General features: G+C 42.4%; 1 protein-coding gene across 1 annotated transcript in view; it reads left to right on the top strand.

The window, feature by feature from the left end:
* The first annotated feature begins 15,514 nt into the window (after window positions 1–15,514).
* The window catches only part of MYSM1 (Myb like, SWIRM and MPN domains 1), a 45,226-nt gene continuing 38,864 nt past the window's right edge, over window positions 15,515–21,876 (top strand). The window contains exons 1-2 of the mRNA XM_008139369.3: window positions 15,515–15,624; window positions 20,704–20,779. Coding sequence (XP_008137591.1) covers window positions 15,542–15,624; window positions 20,704–20,779 — 159 coding nt within the window. The 5' untranslated portion in view covers window positions 15,515–15,541. The remainder of the gene's footprint in view (window positions 15,625–20,703; window positions 20,780–21,876) is intronic.

Genomic DNA, 21,876 nt, shown 5'->3' with positions numbered 1-21,876 from the left:
GGCAAACTTATCACAGTATTACTATGTTCCCCTTCACCTTTTTCACTCATTCCTCCCATCCCTCTCCCCTCTGGCAACCATCCGTTGGTCTCTGAAATAGGTTTTAAAAGGCTGTGTCAAAATGGGTAAAGATAGATAGAGATCTGCTCTGTTGAATTCAACAAACATTTGTTGAACACATATCAACCATACATGTACCAAGAATTATACCAGTATTAGAAAGAGTCAAAGTTGAACAAGTCAGATTCCTCCCCAACCTCACAGCTCACAATCAGATGGGGAAAATGAAATTGCAGCATCAATTTTGAGTTGCATAGTTTTGCAAATCTCAGAAATTAGGATGTATCTTACAATTGACACTATGTCAAAATGTAATGAGCAGCACTTTCACTTTCTTAATGGCACATAAAAATGATGGGATAACTTTCTATCTGTTATGATGAATTCAAGTTTGATAAAATATGGTAAGTAATATGTAAGACAGAACATAGACAGGGCTAACATAAGGAGGTCCAAAATTTCCTTTCAAACCTAATGTACCAGCCCTCTCTGGAAGAGTATTTGTAGCTAAAGAACTTAAGTCATAATTGGTGAATAAGGATAACTAAGGTAGAAGTGATTATACAAAAGCATTTATAATATTGTTTGTTCATAATAATAAAACAATGAAAATGCACTGCTCTTTTATGTGACTTAAATTAATCATAATGGAAATTACATAGTTCATTTCCATTTACTTTACTTCCTTGAAATTTTTTAGGATGCTTCTGTTCCTGCCACAATAAGATGGTTGTAAATTTGCTTTATAGACCTGCAAGGAATATGCACACTAAAAGCCGTTTTGTTTTCCAGAATTTGGTCTTTCACCCAAATAGTCAATTTTGTCTTGACTGCATAGTTCAAAGTTATGCGCTAATCTATGGGCCATTGATTTCCCAGAGATGAAGAACAATGTGGATGTTTATCAAGAAAAACAAACAACGCTTTGAGGGGACATTTCTTCAATATTCTCAGCTTAGTATATCTGATAGATATTTCTCAATCAACTTCCTCCTAGTAATTTTCTTCTCCAAAACTCCATACACCCTGTGTATGGTTCTGTTAAGTTACATCTCTGTGAAGTTGGTTGCCATGGCAATAGCTGGAATAAAATGTGGGTTGAGAGAATGAGAGGCAGTTCACAAGATGTGGCTTTCCACAGAATTAGCCTTGCCCCATCAGACCTCCTGGTGCCAGGCACAGACCGTTGCCTAATGGCATTTGTCCTGCTGGTTTGCAAAGATCCATTTCTATATCGAGTACAAACGTCTTACTGGTGGTGACAAGATCTTGTTCACCTCAGTGGTTACTGAAGCCAGCACAGTAACCAGCATATAGACTAAGGACCTCCTCAATGGAGTAAAAACACACATTTTTAATTAATTGGAAATGTTATAGCAGCCAGTCTATTTCTCAAACAGTTGATATGACTGTTCAAATGAGACCTTATGATGCAAAAAAGGAAGACAGATGAACTGAAAATAAGTCAGCATAGACAAAGATGTATCATTTATGATCCTGTGGAAAAGGAATTATTTTAACAAAACATCAGTTATATTTGGCAGGATTGTTTTCTTAAGAACCTGACCAAAAAAAAAAAAGAAACATCTCATATATCATATGAGCAACCATCCTACCTAATAATAGACAAATATGCAAATTGACCATACCTCCGACACACCCACAAGCCACGCCCACCATCCAATCAGAGCAAGTATGCAAATTAACCCAACCAAAATGGCTACAGCCACAGAGAGCAAGGTTTCCTAGGTAACAGAGGAAGCCAAGCTTTCCGCCTGCCCTTGCCAGGCCTAAGCCTCCACTCAAGCTACAAAGTTTCAATTATAGAAGGTAAACAAATTCAAACAGAAATGGCGGCAGAACGGAGCTTGAGAGAGCAGGCCAGGGTTGCTGGTGGCAACAGGGGAAGCAAAGCTTTCCGCACACCCTGGCCAGGCCCACCTGCTTAAGCTACAAAGTTTCAATTATAACCCCAACAGAAATGGCTGCCGGCCGCGGAGGGAGCCCCAGGCTTGGCTCTGCTCCAGGCTACAAAGTTTCAATTGTAGAAGGAAAATAAATTCCAAATACCAGGGCCTCTGCTTGGGTTGCCAGGGGGTGTGGCCGGCCTGCAAACCACCACAGGCCCCTCGCTCAGGCCGCCCCACGCCCCAAGGGAACCCCACCCTGATCAGGGACACCCTTCAGGGCAAACCAGCTGGCCCCCACCCATGCACCAGGCCTCTATCCTATCTAATAAAAGAGTAATATACAGATTGATCATCACTGCAACACACAATATAGCTGCCCCCATGTGGTCAAAGATCCTGCCCCCATGTGGACACACGATGGCCACTTCAATATGGCCAGCAGGGCAGTTGGGAGGTACCCAGCCTGCAAGGGAGGGCAGTTGAGAAGGACCAGGCCTGCAAGGGAGGGCAGTTGGAGGTGATCAACCCTGCAGGAGAGGGCAGTTAGGGGTGACCAGGCTGGCAGAGGAGGGAAGTTGGGGGCAAACAGGCTGGCAGCAGAGTGGTTAGGAGGTGATCAGGCTGGCAGGCAGAAGCAGTTAGGGGCAATCAGGAAGGCAGGCAGGCAAGCAATTGGGAGCCAGCAGTCCTGGATTGTGAGAGGGATGTCCGACTGCCCTCAAGGGGTCCCAGATTGGAGAGGGTACAGGCTGGGCTGAGGGACAACCCCCCTCCATGCACGAATTTCATGCACCGGGCCTCTAGTTCAGTATATAATCCTAAGTAAATTTCAGTGAACTCAGAAGATCTATTTTTACTCTCACTAGATCCCTGCAATGACTCCTTGATACATTCTGAATAAAAACAAATAATTTACAATGACAAAATGTGATCCTGTTACCTGTCTGGCTTCCTTTCCCACTGCTCTCCTCTTTGCTCACTTCTCTTCACTATGTTGGTCTTCACCAGGCACACTCCTGCCTGGAGCGCTTGCATGGCTATTTCTTCCACCTGAACACTTTCTCTTGACATCAGCTTGGTAATTCCCTCAGCTTTGGGAGACTTTACTCAAAAGCTACCTTTCCAATAGGCCTTTCCTAAGCCGCTATTTAAAACCTGTATTATGTTCTTTTTCTGGAGAGTCCTTCTTTTCTCTCATTTGGGGGTTGTTTCTTTGTCTCCCCATTTTAGCTGTCTCTGTAGTTGCTTCTATGTGTTAGATAGAACTGCTATGCCTCCCAGTTTTTGTGGAATTGCATTATGTAGAAAGTGTCTTGAGGGGTCCAGTGGTCTAGTCTCTTTGTTCATCTGAGCTGGATACTCTAGGAATGCCCCTTGTGTGCATTGTTTGGGTTCTCCTGTTGTAATGAGGACTTGATTGTTGACGTCTTCTGACTTGCTGCCAGTGAGGTTCAACCCCAATGTCGTCGTGCCAGCTGTCCAATGGTCAGGGACTCCTTAGCCCAGAGGCTGGGTCTGCCTTGAATCTCACCTCTTGGTTGAGAGAAATAATACTAAGAGTACAAAGGCAGAACAGAGTTGGCTAAGATACAATTTTAAAAAGTACTTACTCCTTTAGGACTCATAAAGATTATGCTTCTGAATTAGTAAATGTTAAAAGATAAAATTAAACTAATTCATATATTTCAATAATTTAAAAACACTGCAGATTTGAAGTTAATTAATAAAAATATCCTGAAATCCAGGAATATGATTAAAATTAAAACCTGTAGCCCTTCACCACTCTGAACTATTGGGTGCTCTACTTTTTTCACCATAACACTCAATCACTTCTAACAAATATTAGATTAATGTATTATGTCTATTGTTTAATTTTCTCTCTCCCTCTGCTAGGATGTGAATTTCACCAGAATAGGAAACTTTATATTTTTTATTCATTGGTATATCCCCCAAACAGTGTCTGACACATAGTAGGTGTTCAATGAACACTTATTGAATTGAACTGACTATCTTGAAGGTCAGGAGACAACAATATCTTCATAACATAGAGGACATGTCATTCATTCATTTTCCAACATTGATTGGGCACCTCCTAAGTGCTGGGCATGGGTTACTTAGACACAATCCCTGTCCTCAGGAAGTCCAGGCTGGTGTGGGCACAGGTAGGCCACAGAAGGCCAGAGTGATGGGCACTCTGACACAAGCATGCACAGTGACAGTAGGATCTCGAAGGAGGAGGTACATGTAGATGGTCAGGGAGATGTTAAGCAAGGAGACAACACTAAAACTGACTTTTCATGTAGGAAGGGAGCCTCTAGACCAGTGGTTCTCAAACTTTCTAATGCCGCGACCCTTTAATACAGTTCCTCATATTGTGGTGACCCCCAACGATAAAATTATTTTCGTTGCTACTTCATAACTGTAATTTTGCTACTGTTATGAATCGTAATGTAAATATCTGTGTTTTCCAATGGTCTTAGGCGACCCTGCTAGCGGTTCTCAACCTGTGGGTCGTGACAGGTTGAGAACCGCTGCTGTAGAGCCTAAGACCATCAGAAAACACAGATATTTACATTATGATTCATAACAGTAGCAAAATTACAGTTATGAAGTAGCAACGAAAATAATTTTATCGTTGGGGGTCACCACAATATGAGGAACTGTATTAAAGGGTCGCGGCATTAAAAAGGTTGAGAAGCACTGCTCTAGACAATGAAGGGAAGGATATCAGATGGGACTTCGTGCACAGGTATTCCATCATGTGTGAGCTACACAATTAGAGTCAGTGCAGTCCTTTAGAATGAGTGCAGAATAAAATTTTCCCCTTAAGTTAGTTATTTGCCTTTTGCTTTCTCTTATTTCCCCCCAAAGCATAGACTTCAAATAAGTAGGCAGGCAGTAGAACTTCACATGTCTGTCCCTTGGTAATGGGAAAGGACTTTGGAACTCTATTTAGGTTTATAATTCTCCCCGTCTATATAGAGTTGTGTACTTTTTTGTCAGATTCATAATTTAATTGCTTTTTAAATCTCTCTCTTTTGTATATATACATATACATACACATACATACATATTCACTTAAATACCTATTGATTGTATTTATAAAGTATATTTTCTGGTTTTTTTTAATATTTTGGACTTATACTTCCCAGTTGATTTGCTCATTCATTCAACAATTATCAAGTGCTTACTATGTAGCAGGCATTGTGTTAGATGCTGTGGATATAAAGAGCAGAGGCATATTCCCTGCCCTTATGAAACTTTGTAGTGGGATAGAAAAATGTGAAAAAATAAGTACACGACAGCATTCTGGGAGAAGGATTAAGGGCAACAGTCACAAACTGTAGGTCAGATGGAGCTCACATAAGTGTTTGTTTGGGTTCAATAGTGTGTTTTAAAATTTTGAATTGACTTTCACAAATTAAATATTGATTTCTGGCTTCTCTTAAAAGAAAAATTATAAGATCTGGCAACTGGGAGTCAGAATTCCAAAATGGTAACAGTAGGTTAGAGCTAAATTAGAGACAGCCCTTTTAGATGGAGGGAAGGATGGAGGGAGGGAGCCCCTGAGAATGTGGACAGGCTGAGAATGGGAGATGAGGTACTGATTCCAGGCAGAGGGAATATTTTTCTGTGGTTTATACTTAATTAACCAGCTAAACATTTACAAGCCCATGCAAATTCCAACACTCTCATCCCCCTCTTTTGCTGGTAACAATGTTCAATAAATGTCTATGAGATGAATAAGAGCATGATCAAAGAATTTTACCCCTGGAAAAGATTATTTCATAGGTCATTTTACAAATGAAGAAGCAGGAGTATAGAGAGGTTGAGTTAATTTGCCCAATGCAATGCCAGCATGAGCCTGTAGTGGTTAACAGATTGTACTAAAGGCTTGAGGGAACAGAGGGGAATTGCAACATAGAACAGTATAGTGGGCATCTGTTGTTTTGCCTACCCAGCATCCATTTCTCCTCTCCCTGGAAACACTTATTTTGCTTGGAGAGCCACCACTCCTCCTTATCCCATGTAATCCCAGTGGATCTCAGTCTACATGGCTTCTGGGATGGCATGTGACCCAACCCTGCCCAACCACACCCATCCTCCCATAGCTATTGAGAAAGAGGCATAATCCTTCCACTGGGGGTTGCTGAGAAGAAAAACTGCAGTTCTGAATGATGCTGTTAGTACCCAACCTAAGATAGCATGATGTAATGAAAAGATGATAAGCTACATTTCCTTGTAAATTGTTTAAGTATTCTGGACCTTGGCTACTACATCTGTAAATGGAAATACCAATTCCTTACCTCAAGGGGCTGTAAATAAATAATGTATGTAAAATGCCCTGGCACACAGTAGGAGCTCATTAATGTTGGCATCTTTCCTTCCCCTTCTGAATACCGTCAGATGGATGTAGCATTACTGTAATTAAAATGTAAAAAGTGTATTGGCGGACTTTCCTTACAACATATTGAGAACAGCTTTTTCAGTAGCTACCTTATGTGATTTCAGGGAATTGGGGAGGGAAAATAAAATAAAATGCAGCTTGCTTTCCTGGAATATTTCAAGCCATATCCAATGCCTGCCAAGTGTAGCCTATAAGTCTGTGTCTGCATTCATCTATTATCTCACCTCTACGTACATAAAGTAGTCTTCCTCCCTGCTCACTGGCCATTTTATTTTTTAAATGGGAGCTCTTTTGGATCCCTGGCAATCATTTAGCTGACAGTTTGGATCTTAACGGAGTAATAACATTAGTGAGCAGTTGAATGACACTTCCTGCTTTTAAAGCACTTTGCAAATCTGAGCTAATTAGCATGAATGCTAACATGCCAGTTTTTTATGGATTAATATTGCAATTATACTTTGCTTTTTCAATAAAAATGCAGTGATTTTTTTTCTCCACTAGAAATGGGGAAAAACAAAATGAATAAGCGGCCTCTCCAATGGATTCAAACACAATGTAGTTGAAATATGAGACTGATGCTTTATTGACTGAGTGGTCCTCTAACAACCTCATGGGGATTTACAGGTATGGCACCTGCTGCTAGTTCTGTTTCAGGATTAACAAAGGAAATAAAGTGTGTTCATGGGGAAAATGGAATTTTTAAAGACAAGACAAATTTCTAACCTTCTAACTATACTTTCTACTCATTTCTAGACTTACACACCTCAAAGAAATGAGGAAATTATTTTTTTTCTGTGATTTACTGTGGTCATGATTTATTCTTCAACCAAAATGAGAAAATACCAGTTCACACAGTATTGGAAGTACCCTATTTTTTCTGTTGTAATATGAAAATGTAACAGACTGAGTATGGAGTGAGAAAGACTTGGGTTTAGAATCCCAGGTCTGGTACTCAGTTCTGTGACCGTAACTCTCTGAATCTTCGTTTTTCTCGCCTCTAAAATGGGGGTGATAATACTTACTCTGCAGGATTCCTGGGAGGTATTCCCTGTGCTCCTCCCTCTTTTATGCAAATACAGATTTCCATCTGATATCATTTTCTTCTTCCTGAACAATATTCTTCAACATTTCTTGTAGTAAATATAGGTTGACCCAAAAGAGATCCTGCCTCACACAAATCTGGGGTGTGACAGGTCCACCCTCTCTGTCTGTAACACATCTTCCTCCCTTTCCCTTCTAAAATTATTCCAACATTCATTCAGTCTACAGGAAATAGGAGCGCCATAATAAATTAAAATGTTCTTCCCCATATCTGTCTTATATATTTTTAAATACATAATTAAATTTTAAAGAAAGAGATTAGGATTAAATATAGAAGTTCATTTTGATGGGGAAAATATGGTCACCTGAAATAAAATTGTAGCAATATGTCAGTTAAAGGTGGTCATTTTTTACAAAATTAGCAAGAAGTGATGTGAGAATGAACAACAGTGGAAAGACTGCTTGGGACGGGTTATCAGGCTGCCTGGAGCACATTTAAATGTCTGTAACCTGGCTTGTCCTCTCCATGTGCAGAGTGGTCAGACCCCCAAGAAGCTGACAAGCACTACCTGAAAGGCTTGCAAGACTGATGTGGCCACTGGTCTCTCAAATTGTTCCTTGCAATGAAAACTGTGACTGCCATGTGTCTATAAAACCCACACCAGTGTGTTCAGTCCATTCACTTGTTTCTGTGAGAATATAATTCACAAAATCTGAAGGTTGCTTTCTGAGTGTGGAATCAGAACAAGGAGAGTTAACTATGTATCCAGTGTAATGGCTTCATGCTATTAATCATGGCCTTATGCCACTATTAATTCAACAAATGTTTGTTGAGTGCCTGCTATGCAGCCGGCACTGTTATGAGGCATAGGAATAAAGCAATGAAAAAAACAAACTCCCTCCTCTTGTGGCACTTACCTTATTATTGTCCGGCTAATGGGATGGAAAATATTAGAATCTTTCTCTATTCACACTACAACGGAAAACCTGTAATACTCTTCTTCTTGGACTGGTTGGAAAGATATCAACAGCATTTACTACTGTGAATTTAGGTGTATGAATTCATTCAAGCCTAAATGTCGCTCCATTTTTTAAAAAAGCTTCCTTGGATATCTCTGCCCTGATGAGATGAATTCCCCATTTCACTCTGAAGAGTCTGATGTTCTTTATTTACAACTAGTGTCCTGGTGCATGAAATTTGTGCACATTAAAAGGGGATTAATTAGAGGAAATAATTTAATATTGCTATTTGCCCTTTCTCTATAATAGAAGTGTCAGAGATGAAAGAAAGTTAGTAAAATGTATATGAAAACCTTCCTCCTGTCAGAGTCTGGGGCGCACCACCGGACCCAGAGTCAAGTCCCCGCCCACCCACATGCGCCTCAAAATCGTGTGAGACCCAGACCTTGTCCCCCCCCCCCCCCCCCGCATTGGGCTAGATTCAGACCCGGCCAGTCCCACCCTTGTCAAGCCCTGCCAGGCAGGGAGCATACCCTCAGGTCCCCTGGCCTGGCGCCAGGATGGGGGGCGCAGCCTCAGGTCCCCTGGCCCAGCACCGGGAGGGGGGCTTAGCCTCAGGTCCCCCATCAAGCCCCACTGGCAGGGGGTTGCAGTCACAGGTCCCCCATCAAACCCTGCTGGGCGGGAGGCGCAGCCTGAGTTCCCCCAACCCAGCACTGGGGGTGCACTTTGAGGTCCCCCGTCAAGCCCCGCTGCGGGGGGGAGCATGGCCTGAGGTCCCCTGTCAAGCCCCACCAGGCAGGGGGGCACAGCTTCAGGTCCCCTGGCCTGGTGCTGGGTGGGGGGCACAGCCTGAGGTCCCCCAGCCTGATGCCAGGGTGAGGGTGTGGCCTGAAGTCCCCTGTTAAGCCCCCCCTGGTGGGGCGCGTGGCCTGAGGTTCCCCTGGCCTGGCGCTGGGACGGGGGGAGCAGCCTGAGGTCCCCTAGCCCAGCATCAGGACGGGAAGTGCACCTTGAGGTCCCTTGTTAAGCCCTGCCGGGCGGGGGGCATCGTCTCAGGTCCCCTGGCCTGGCGCTGGGGCGGGGGGCGCGGCCTGAGGTCCCCTGTCAAGACCCACGGGGGCGGGGGAGGGCGTAGCCTCAGGTCCCTGCTGATTGCTTGTTGAGGCTCCTTATGGGAACTTGGCCTCAGCTGTGGGTGCAGCCATCTTTGTGACAAAGTGATGGTCAATTTGCATATTCCCTCTTTATCATATAGGATCCTTGAGGGTCAATTATCTCTAGCCCCAAGAACTGAAAAAAATTCATATTGTATACATACATAAAGTAGAGGGACAGTCTGGGGTGGGAAAAACAACATGAGCTTTGAAGCTGGCTTTGGTTTGAATTCCTACTCCATCAATTTCTAGTTCTATATCCTTTAGCAAGTTAGCAACCCTTCCTTTATTGCTTTTTAAAAAATAGTACAAATAATATATGAATACATTTTAATTGTTAACATTCAAACTTTTTTTTGTTATTGTAGTGATTATTTTAGGGTTAATATTATACATCTTTAATATATCATAGTAATAAAATATTCAAGTACTGCTTCATGTATGTATAATAATCTGACAATAATATAGTTGCACTAGAGGCCCGGTGCATGAAATTCATGCACTCAGGGATCTCTCAGCCCAGCCTGTGCCCTCTCACAGTCTGGCAGCCTGCGGGGAATGGACCTAAGCCGTCAGTCAGACATCCTTAGCGCAGCTACAGAAGTGGGAGAGGCTCCTGCCACTTCTGTTGTGCTCGCCAGCCATGAGCCCAGCTTCTGGCTGAGCAGTGCTCCCCCTGTGGGAGCACACTGACCAGCAGGGGACAGCTCCTGCATTTAACGTTGTTCCGTGAATGGTTGTTCCGTCGTTGGGCCGAAACTGGCTCTCCAACATCCCCCAAGGGGTCCTGGATTTCGAGAGGGAGCAGGCCAGGCCTAGGGACTCCACTGGTGCATGATTGGGGCTAGGGAGGGACGAGGGAGGTTGGCCAGCTGGGGAGGAACCGTGGGAGAGCTCCAGGGCATGTCCGGCCCATCTCGCTCAGTCCTGATTGGCCGGACCCCAGCAGCAAGCTAACCTACTGGTTGGAGCATCTGCCTCCTGGTGGTCAGTGCATGTCAAAGCGAGTGGTTGAGCATCCTTAGCATATCATTAGCATATTACACTTTGATTGGTTGAATGGACGGCCGGACAATCAGACACTTAGCATATTAGGCTGTTATTATATAGGATTTCTCCATTTCTGGACTTCATACTATTGTTGTCATACATTTAACTTATACATATGTTATAAAGCTCACACACTTTTTTTCTTTTTTAAAAATTTTTTATTGTTGAAAGTATTACATAGGTCCTTCTTTTCCCCTCATTAAACTCTTCCAGCCTGCTCCCAATCTCCCCTCACCCCCCATCCCAGGCCCTCACCACCTCATTGTCTGTGTCCATAGGTTATGTATATATGCATACAAGTTCATTGGTTGATCTCTTCCCACCCACCCTCCCTTGCCTTTCCTCTGAAGGTTCAACAGTCTATTCATGCTTCTATGACTGGGTCTATTTTTTTTTTTCAAATATATTTTTATTAATTTCAGGGAGGAAGGAGAAGGGAGAGAGAGATAGAAACATTAATGATGAGAGAGAGTCATTGATTGGCTGCCTCCTGCATGCTCCCCACTGGGGATTGATCCCACAACCTGGGCATGTGCCCTTGACAGGAATCAAACCTGGGACCCTTGAGTCCGCAGGTTGACACTCTATCCACTGAGCCAAACCGGCTAGGGCTGGGTCTATTTTTTTTCATCAGTTTATTTGGTACATTAGATTTCACATATGAGTGAAATCATGTGATACTTAGCTTTCTCTGACTGGTTTATTTTGCTCTGCAAAATACTTTCCAGGTCCATTCTTGCTGATGCAAATGGCGAGAGTTCTTTTTTATTGCCCATAGTATTCCATTGTGTAAATGTACCATAGTTTTTTTATCCACTCATCTGCTGATGGGCACATAGGCTGTTTCCAAGTAAAGCTCACAACACTTTTGCTTAAATAGTCAATTCTCATTCAAAGAGATTTAAATGCTAAGAAAAAATCTTATCATTTTAGCATATAGTTACAATTCCCTGTCCTCTTCCTTCTTTTATGCAGATCCAGATTACCATCTGATATTTCCCTGTGTCTGAAGGATGTCCATTAACATTTCTTATAGTAAAAATAGGTTTAGCCGAAACCGGTTTGGCTCAGTGGATAGAGCGTCAGCCTGTGGACTGAAAGGTCCCAGGTTGAATTCCGGTCAAGGGCATGTACCTCGGTTGCGGGCACATCCCCAGTAGAGGGTGTGCAGGAGGCAGCTGATCGATGTTTCTCTCTCATCGATGTTTCTAACTCTCTATCTATCTCCCTTCCTCTCTGTAAAAAATCAATAAAATATATTTAAAAAAAATAGGTTGATAATGAGTTCTTCAGATTTTGTATTTTAAAAAGGCATAATTTGGGTTTCGTTTTTGAAAGATATTTTTAGTAGGTATACAATTCTCTAATTTGACTGATTTTCTTTTTCATTTAGTGACTCAGATATTAATTTAACATCTTCTTGCTTCCATTGTTTCCAACAAGATTGTTGTCATTCTTATCTTTTCTCTCTATAGCCAACATGCCTTTATTCTCTAGAGAGTTTCCCTCTTATTACCATTTTTGAGCAATTATAGTGGGCCTTAGTGCTGTTTCTTTATATTTCTTCTGTCTAGGGTTCCTTGAGTTTCTTGGATCTATACATTTATAGTTTTTAAATCACTATTTCTTCTAATATTTTTCCTGGTGCCTATTCCCCACTTTTCAGAATTCCAATTGTCCATATATTAGGAAGCTTGGAGATGTCCTACAGCTCATTGACTTTTTGTTTCTTAAATTTTTCTGTGTGTTTTATTTTGGTTAGTTCTTTTATCTGTTTAAGTTCACAAATCCTTTCTTCTGCAATGTCTAATTTTCCATTAATCCAACCCAGTGTGTTTTTCATTGCAGGCATTGTAGTGTTTATTTGTAGATATTTAGTTACATTCTCTTTATATTTTCCATGTCTCTACTTAACTTTTTGAACACATAGAATACAGTTCTAATAACTTTTAGTGTTCTAATTTTAACACCTGTGTCAGTAGTAGGTGGGTTTCTATTTATTTATTTTCCTTATCATAAGCCATATTTTCCTATTTCTTTGCATGCCTAGTAATTGGATGTCAAACATTGTGAACTTTGTCTTGTTGGGTGCTGGATATTTTTGTATTCCTATAAATATTCTTAAGCTTTATTTTTTTGGGGGGGGCGGGGGAGAAGTAATTTAACAGTTAAGTTAAATTGCCAACAGTTTTATCCTTTCAGATCTTATCTTTAAGATTTGTATAGACGGCACCAGAGTAGTGCTCCACCTAGAGCTAATTATTCTTAACTACTTAGACAATACTCCTCTTAGTTATCTACCCAATGCAGCATGAATCATCAGGTTTTTCCAGTCTGGCCAGTGGGGAATAGGCACTATTCCTGGCTGTTTGTGAGTACTAGTCACTGCACTATTCCTTCCAATGTTTTTCCACTGGTTCTTTATCCAATTTAGAGAACAGTATCTTCTATTCTGTATTCCCCAGAGTCTAGAGCATTGCTCTCAAGTTTTGACTGATCAATATCATCCTCAAAAATTGGCACAGAAGAGGGTTCATTCTGGGATAACTGCTTCTCCTTTGTGATCCCACAACAGACTGTAACTCCTCTATCATAGAAATTACCATATTGTCTTGAAATTGCATATTTAATAGACTTAATGAGGGCAGAGACTGAGTTTGTCTTGCTCAATGCTATTTCCTCAGTTCTGAGCACAGTAGGAGTACAAGTAATTGTGAAATATGAATTCTGAATTCTGCTTCCAAACTGCTTGGTGAGAAAATGGATCTTTAAATAAGTTACAGAGTTGCAGAACTCTAAAACAGGAGATTTTAAATAGATAAGGCCTTAGTAGTTACCTGACTGTGAGGTTATAGTCCCATCCTGGCAGGTGGGATTGAGTCTTGACACTTATAAAGCCTACTAGAGGCCCAGTGCATGAATTCGTGCACAAGTGGGGTCTGGCTGGCCCACCCGCCCCAATTAGGGCTGAGGGATGATCAGGACCCATCAGGGCTGATTGGGCTGGGCTGGCCTGGGGGAGGGGCCACGGGCATTTGGCAGGCTGTGCTTGCCCCCTGGTCAAACTCCCAGTCGAATGGACAATTTGCATATTAGCCTCTTATTATATAGGATTTCACATAAAGCCAACTAACCAGGGGCATCATGTGGGTGGGGTAGGTATAAGAGGCTTCAGATTACTCCAACAGCCTTGGGGCATATTTGAATTCTGTGCAGACCTCTCCTTTCTTTCACATATATTTTAGTGCTACTGATGCCCGGTCCTGGGCCAGAAAGCCTTCAGTGCAGTGTGGCAAGAGCAATTGTTCACATAATATTTTGTGTTATGGGTAGGAGGCATTTGCTATCACGTGTATCCAGACGGTACTACCAGAGTTTCCATCCCAGCCTGTTACATAAAGATCAATTAAAGGCATCTCTATTCTGAATTTTCTTTTGACTATCTGGACATGTACATCTTTTTAACCTTGCTTTAAACTAAATTCTATAATATTTTAGAATACTTATTCCGTGCCCCAGACATTCCAGTTACCATTGGGACTGGCCATTGGGTAAGCCCTTTAACAAGAGAAATAGTACCCCCAAGGTGACATAAGGGGTGGAACAATATTCAGTTTATGAGCTATGGATCTCCTTTGTTACAAATCTTTCTCTCCATCTTCTGCCATCATATTCATAGTACAGCTAATCTAATGCCCTGAGCCCAGACAAATGTGAGATGGAACAAAGTGAGAATAGTATGGGAAGTGTATTCATTCCATTGATTGATTTATTCATTCATCAGTTTAATATTTATTGAGCACCTACTATGTGTCAGACACCATGTTGAATGTTAGTAGTACAAAGACTAGCAGATACAGACTTTGTCTTTGAAGAATTCACAGTCCTGTGGTAGAGGCAGACAAGTGGACAGTTACAATAATGTGAGTGAGAAATGCTAAAGTAGAAGAAAGAATACATAATGCCAATATCCAATTTCTTGAGAAGACATAAGTTCTTTGAGAGAAATGGTGTTTATCTTTCCTAACAACATAATTTGTAGAAGGTGAGCACTCTGTAAAGAGTCAAAACAACAACAACAAAACAAAGAAACAACGACAAAAAAAACCCACCCTGGATTCTGATCCCAGATTTTTCTCTGAGTAGCTGTGTATCCTTTGACAATCATTTCTGAGCCCTCGTTTCCCATCTGTAAAGTGTAACTGCTGATACCAGTCCCACCTACCTCACCAGGTTATTGCAAAGATCAATGGTCATGAGAGTGACTTCTTAATTAATTGTAAATATCTTTACAAAATAAAATATGTAATCATTTTAGAGTCTCACTTGGTTTTTGAATTTTAAATAAAGTGTTCAGCATTTCACGTAAGTGCTGAATAATCTTTAAAAAAATAATAATAAAGGAAGAGAGGGAACCAGCAGGTAAGCATCCTTCACTGTAGCAGCTTTCACAGTTCAAAGCAGGTCTGACTTGACCTTTTCAGAACTTCAGAAAGATATTTACTAAAATGAGAGACGTGAGGGGCCAAAGAATTTGTCCAAGAACATAATTCTCCAAAACGCGAGCCTGAACCACTTCCCAAGGTCTTTAAACATCAACAAAAGTCAGAAGGACCAAGCCCGAGGCAGCTGGGAGCTTCTCAGCTCCGGAAGGGCAAGTTCAGGAGGGGCTGGACCAGGCTTCCGACTCGCCCCGTGACGCACGGGGCCCGCCCTCAGGCTGCCGCTCCACCCCGTGACGCACAGGGCCCGCCCCCAGGCTGCCGCTCCACCCCGTGACGCACGGGGCCCGCCCCCAGGCTGCCGCTCCACCCCGTGACGCACAGGGCCCGCCCCCAGGCTGCCGCTCCACCCCGTGACGCACGGGGCCCGCCCCCAGGCTGCCGCTCCACCCCGTGACGCACAGGGCCCGCCCCCAGGCTGCCCACCTCTCGCGGGATCTCCCGGGAGGACGGATGGGGTCAGGCCCCATCATGGCGGCGGAGGAGGCGGATGTGGATATCGAAGGGGACGTGGTGGCAGCGGCAGCACAGCCCGGGTGAGGCGTAGAGACCGGGTCCCGCAGGGACGCAGAGGGGCGCGGATGCGCGGAGAGTGCCTTGGAAAGGCCGCGGGTGTGTCAAGGGCCAGGGGAGCGGAAGAACCCCCGTAGGCACGGGGTGTCCCGGAGCAGAAGGGCCGCGCCCATCCCGCCGGCCGGCTGCTCCTGCGCCCCACGGCCCGCTACCGGGGGCTCGGGCTCGTGCCGGACGCTCTTTCCCATTTTACAGGGATGCTATGAGCATGCCGACTTCTCCTAGCACGTTGCACTTAGATTCCTTCTTCCATTACCTCCGCCTCAGAATCTCGCCATAATTCGCCCTTTGCTCCCGCCTGACAGGAACTAGAACCCGGGCGGCCCGGGACGGGACCTGCGCTCTGGGACCCTTGTGCCAGCATTTGCAAGCCGGTGACCTTGGGCTTGTCGTTTCAGTCCTACTGGCCACAGGTTTCCTCTTGCACATAGGGTTAGTTGTGGAAAAGTTCCTGAGAGGCAGTTTGGCTTTAAGGCACGGGGTAGGATTTGAGTTGGACAGCTCTGGGTTCTTCTGCATTGCTGGCCCTTCCCGTTACTAGCAGTGTGGCCTTGAGCCAGACATTTAACTAGTCACATCCTCTGACAGCCCATGTGTAAACTGACAGTCGTGATATGTACCGCCGGCGGTTATTGTGAGGAGCCAATAAAATAATTACGGGATGCATTTTTTGCATGTGATAGGTGTTCTGTAAATGTGTTCTTTACCATCCCGTTACTTTTAGGGATGGTATTGTGAGGACCCAGCGAGGAGTCAACACTTAATACCAATTCCTGATTCCTGCATAACAGGCCAATGTGGTTTTTAAACAGCAATGTCCAGACTGAGAGATCTAGCCCTTTCATTCCTTGCTTTCTGAGAAGAAATTGATACATAACATTTTTTAAAAAGTGCTTTCAGAGTCTCCTTTTAGTAATGGAAGAGGCCTAGACTGATGAGGAATCAAAAGAATTCCATTCCAAACTCAGCCAGCTATGTTGCTTATAACTATGAACAACTTTATTAGAACTCTATTAGGTTGAACCATGTGAAATTTTCAATCTTATACCATTTTTTACCTATAAAATGGCGATTTCATATGGTCCAGTCTAATAATAGGGCCTCTGTAAATGGTGGAGAAGAATAGTAACTCTTGACAATGAAGGACCAAGATAGAGGGTTTAAAGTGCTCGTGAACCCTAAAGCACTGTGAAAATGTGCGGAGTAATTAAATTCATATATAGTCATTTTTTCCGAAGTCTTTAGGAAGAGCAGTCCAAAGTTATACAAAATGAGTAGAGAACCTATTTTATTAGCAATTATTGTTCACATTTGTGTAGGTCAAGTTAATCTTGACCAAGCGCTTTTGCTTGCATGATTTAATTTACTTTTCACAAGAAGTCTATGAGATCAGTATGCAAGGATACTTATTTGCAGTCAAGAGAGAAGTAAGTTGAACTTGGAAACACTAAAGATCACCTGAGAGCATTGACTCTACCCCTTTTCTATAGGCTCTTCTTTATCTTTGTTTTTCTTATTGTATTTACTTTTTCTCCCCTCTCCCCGCCCCATTTTTTCTTTCTTTTTACTCTGTTTGAGCCTTGCGTCTATTGGTGGTACCTATGATCATCTTAGTCTTATGCAGGAAGGATTACAAAGGTTATTGGTTCCTGGTGGTAAGAGCCATTGCTTTACCATCTCCAAGGAGTATCAGTGACATTATATTCTGGGGATTCTTGCCCCCCGATGTGATTTTTCAACTTTACGATGGTGCAAAAGTAATAAGCATTCAATAGAAATCGTACTTCCAATTTTGAGTTTTGATCTTTTCCCAGGCTGGTGATACCTGGTACGATACTCTCGTATAATGCTGGGCAGTGGCAGCAAGTTGTAACTCCTAAACAGGCACTAGATCACAAGGGTAAATAACAGATACTCCTATAGTGAACTGTGTTGCCAGCATTTTTGGATATTGTGTTCTGAGCACGTTTAAGGTAGGCTAGGCTAAGCTATGATGTTTGTTAGGTTAGGTGTATTAAATGCATTTTTTAACTTAGGATGGGTTTATCAGGACAAAACTCCATCATAAGTCAAGGAGCATTTGCACTTGCTAAGTGCTAGGTACCAGAGTTAGAAGATGGCATTGAAACTTTTTTCCCTTCTATTTCTCCGACCATTCCTTATCATCCTCCTTTTCTTCTGCTTGTCCTTTAAGTCATAGTGTTTTAAGTGGTTTTGTCATAAGACATCTACTCAGTAACTACATACTAGTAGTCCCTGGTGATACCATATCTCAAGACTTAAATTTCTGTTTGTTGGGTTGGACAATACAAAAGTTTGCCAGTGTTTGACCTACAAAAATGACCGTTTCATAAGTTCACTTAATACATGTTGATCTTTCCCAAATATCCTGCCAACCCAAATCTCTCCCCATCTTCATATCCATTTATCCAACTTTCTCAGTCTTTTTGCATTTGGATGTTCCACAAGCCCCTCAATCTCAGTTTATAAACCTTCCCCACCACATGTGCCTCTCTGGGTTCCCTACTTCAGTAAATGGCACCGTCCACCCAGTCACCCAAGGAACAGACCTACATGTATTCTTTTCCTTACCTCTCTCCTTCCACTTCTATCAGTTGTGGACGGTCTGTTGATTCTTAGTATCCTCTCAAATGTATTCACTTCTTCCTATTCACACTGCTTGTTCTCTAGGTCTAAGTTACTGTCACCTTTTTCTAGTGTTTATACTGGAATCACTCCCTCTTAACTGCTCCTTGTCTCTTTGGCTCCTTCTACTCTTTCCTGAAGTTAGAGCATTCTTTCTTACATCCAGGTCTGATCATGTTATTTTCTTCAATCCCCCGTTGGCTTTATGATAAAGTCTTCTTCATTCCTTAACTCCTAGAGAGACCTGTGTGATCCATGCCTCATCTACCTCATTCATTCAATCATTCAAGAAATATTGATTGAACACCTTTGTATGTCAAGCCCTGGGTATACAGCAGTTACCAAAACTAAGTCCTTGCTTTCACAGAACTAACATTTTTATTAGATGAGACAGACAGTAACATTTCTGTATATGTCAGATGGGGAGAAGTGGAAAAGATGAAGGAGGGAAGGTGGACCACTGACTTATCAACTGAATCCCTTGCAGTTAACCAGGGATAACGATCAGGACTGAAACTATGAGGCCTTAAAGGTCAGTGTGAATATAGTGTAAGAACTGGATTTGGAAAAGGGAGAAGCAACAGAATTGGCAACAAGTTGAATGTGCATTTTGAGGAAATAAGGGCAGGTGCAGATTTCTGGCTTGGGACTAGGGGATGGAGGTGCCATAGACTGAGATAGGTAATGATAAAAGAATAGCATATTTGAGAGGAAAGGTGAACTCAGGTTTAAACATGCTAATATGGGGTACCTATGGAGATTTAGGTAGGTGTCCAGACACATACACCAGCGATGTGGATGTTGCTAATCCTTATTGAGAAACTAGCAGCCCGTTTGCACGAAGATTCGTGCAATAGACCTTCATTCACCTGGCTGCCTGCACCAGTTTTCTGCCGGCACCGGGGACCCAGGCCTTGGCTGTGGCCACTGCCTTCTGCCTTCTTTCAGGGTCGGGGCTTGGCCCCGGGCGGCAGCCTTGGGCTCTGCTGCACCCCAGTGTCCCTGCTAAGGATCGTAGGAGCCGACCCCCGGTGGTTGCCTATGATCCGTGCAGGCTCCCCGCTGGTGCCCGAGGCTTTCCCAGCCGACCCCCTGGTCATTGCCTGTGATCCGTGCAGGCTCCCCGCTGGTGCCCAAGGCCGGGAAAGCCTCCGCCTGAGGCTTTCCCCGCCTTGGGCTCCCGCACCCCAACGTCCCTGTGACGGTTTCCTGGTGGGCCTGGCTGGTGGGCGTGGCTGGTGGGTGTAGCGAAGGTATGGTCAATTTGTATATTACTCTATTAGGTAGGATACCATGTAAAAAGATTTCTAAAGTAAATTTGAAGTGGTACTAGTCCCACCTCCTGCATCCTTGGCAGATCTAGTTAAGTAAATGTTTTCTTCTGCTGATACAAGTCTCAGAATCCCTTAGTTTGTATTTCTGGTAGCCCCTACCAAGTCTAAATTGACACTTGAGTTAAAACCTTTTTGTCATCAACAATTGAGAGACATTATCGCTTTTAGTTTATTGTAGATAGTCTGTTAGCCCCACAATTCATTATAACCACTGTGGAACTAATTGAAGATTCAAAAATGTAAACCCACACATAGGTTTTTGCAGTCAAATTCTTAGCACTACACTAGGTCTGGGAAAAGTCAGTAACTTAACTAGGAAAATTTATAACTTCAGGACATACAAAAGCAAAAATTAAATTTAATTATATCATAGATTAGGCCTTCCAAAACTTAAATATTTAACTATTCAGCCTTTTTGCATATGAAGTGAACGTGTAACTTGAGAGAGTTCTTATTAGTTTACTAATGAAACGCGTGAATTAACAGTTTGGTCCCTCATGGACATAGAAAAGAGCCCAATAACCCAAGTTAACTTGTTAAATTATATGAGTTGTTATTAAAACATTACATTCTCGTATCTCTTCATTGTACTGTCCTTCAAGTATTTTTCTATTCAGGTTCTTCCATTTGTTTATTTTATTTTTTCGATTTTGAGGGTGGTGCTATTGATGGTAGCTTTCATGCTTTAGGTATATTTAAAAGAATTAATTGTAAAGTTGAATTCCTACATACGCCTCAAAAGAAATCTGAAGTGTTGATTCATGGCCACAGAGCATGTGTGGTTGCTGCTTTGGGTTATTTTTTTTCCTTAAGAAGTTGTTTATTCTTGGGAAACAAAAGAAGTGAATGGACTTGATGTTTAGCAGTTGAGATAGGGTAACTTAAAGCACTATGTAATTCACAAACCAAAGAGGTACCACAGGCATTTCTACAACATTAAATCTGTTAAGGAGAGAAGGGAACTAAATATTTGCTTAACATCTCAACCTGCCAGTCACTGATATGTAAAATGTGTACATTAACTTATATAATATCACTTTTATACTCATTTTTTTATTACAGAAATGATGAAAATACAGCATCTATTTTACAAGATCACTATCTTGATTCATCATGGAGAACTGAGAATGGTCTTATTGTAAGTATTTTATGAAAATATTAGGGACATTAAGCTATTACTCATTACCCAAAGTACCTCTTTTTTTTTTTTTTTTTAATTTGGTGCTAGTGCTCAGCAATCACAAAGGTAATAAATTTAAACTTTTTTAAAAAATATATTTTTATTGATTTCAGAGAGGGAAGGGGAGAGAGAGATAGAAACATCAATGATGAGAGAGAATGATTGATTGGCTGCCTCCTGCACGCCCCCTACTGGGGATCAAGCCCACAACCCAGGCATGTGCCCTTGACCAGAATCGAATCTGGGACTGCAGGCCAACACTCTATCCTCTGAGCCAAACCAGTTAGGGCGAAACATTCTTCTTACTATAAAAATAGCAGAAACTTATTCTTATTTCTTTTGACTTTGAAAAATGGCCACAAATGGGAAACAACTGTTGGATCCAGCTGGATTTGAATACAAGTCCTTGCTCTACCACTTACCAGATTTGTGAACCTCAGTTTCATCTGAAAAATGGGGATCATTGCAGGGTTCATTTCCTCATTTATCAGTTATTTACTGAGTATGTACTATGTGCCAGACACGACCAGATTTGGGGGTTCAACTATAATTAAGACAGACATGGTTCTGCTTTCAAGGAGCTTATAGCCTAAAGCAGGGGTCCTCAAACTTTTTAAATAGGGGCCAGTTCACTGTTCCTCAGACCGTTGGAGGGCCAGACTATAGTTTAAAAAAAACTATGAACAAATTCCTATGCACACTGCACATATCTTATTTTGAAGTAAAAAAACAAAACGGCAAAAACACCCGCATGTGGCCCTCGGGCCGTAGTTTGAGGACGCCTGGTCTAAAGAGTCAGGTATTAAACAAATAGACAGACTAATTATAAATCATGAAAGACATTAGATATAGACTAAGGGTGACAGGATGGGGAACCTACTTTAGATAAAGTTGTCAGTATGGGAAACTGAGGAGGTGACTTTTTTAATATATTTTTATTGATTTCAGAGAAGAATGGAGAGGGAGAGAGAGAGATAGAAACATCAATGAGGAGAGAGAGTCATTGATTGGCTGCCTCTTGCATACCCCCCACTGGAGATCGAGCCCATAACCCA

Source organism: Eptesicus fuscus, chromosome 9, assembly GCF_027574615.1.
Source record: "Eptesicus fuscus isolate TK198812 chromosome 9, DD_ASM_mEF_20220401, whole genome shotgun sequence".
NCBI classification, from domain to species: Eukaryota; Metazoa; Chordata; class Mammalia; order Chiroptera; family Vespertilionidae; genus Eptesicus; species Eptesicus fuscus.
The sequence above is the reverse complement of the archived record's forward strand: the minus strand, read 5'-3'. Positions and strand labels throughout refer to the sequence as shown.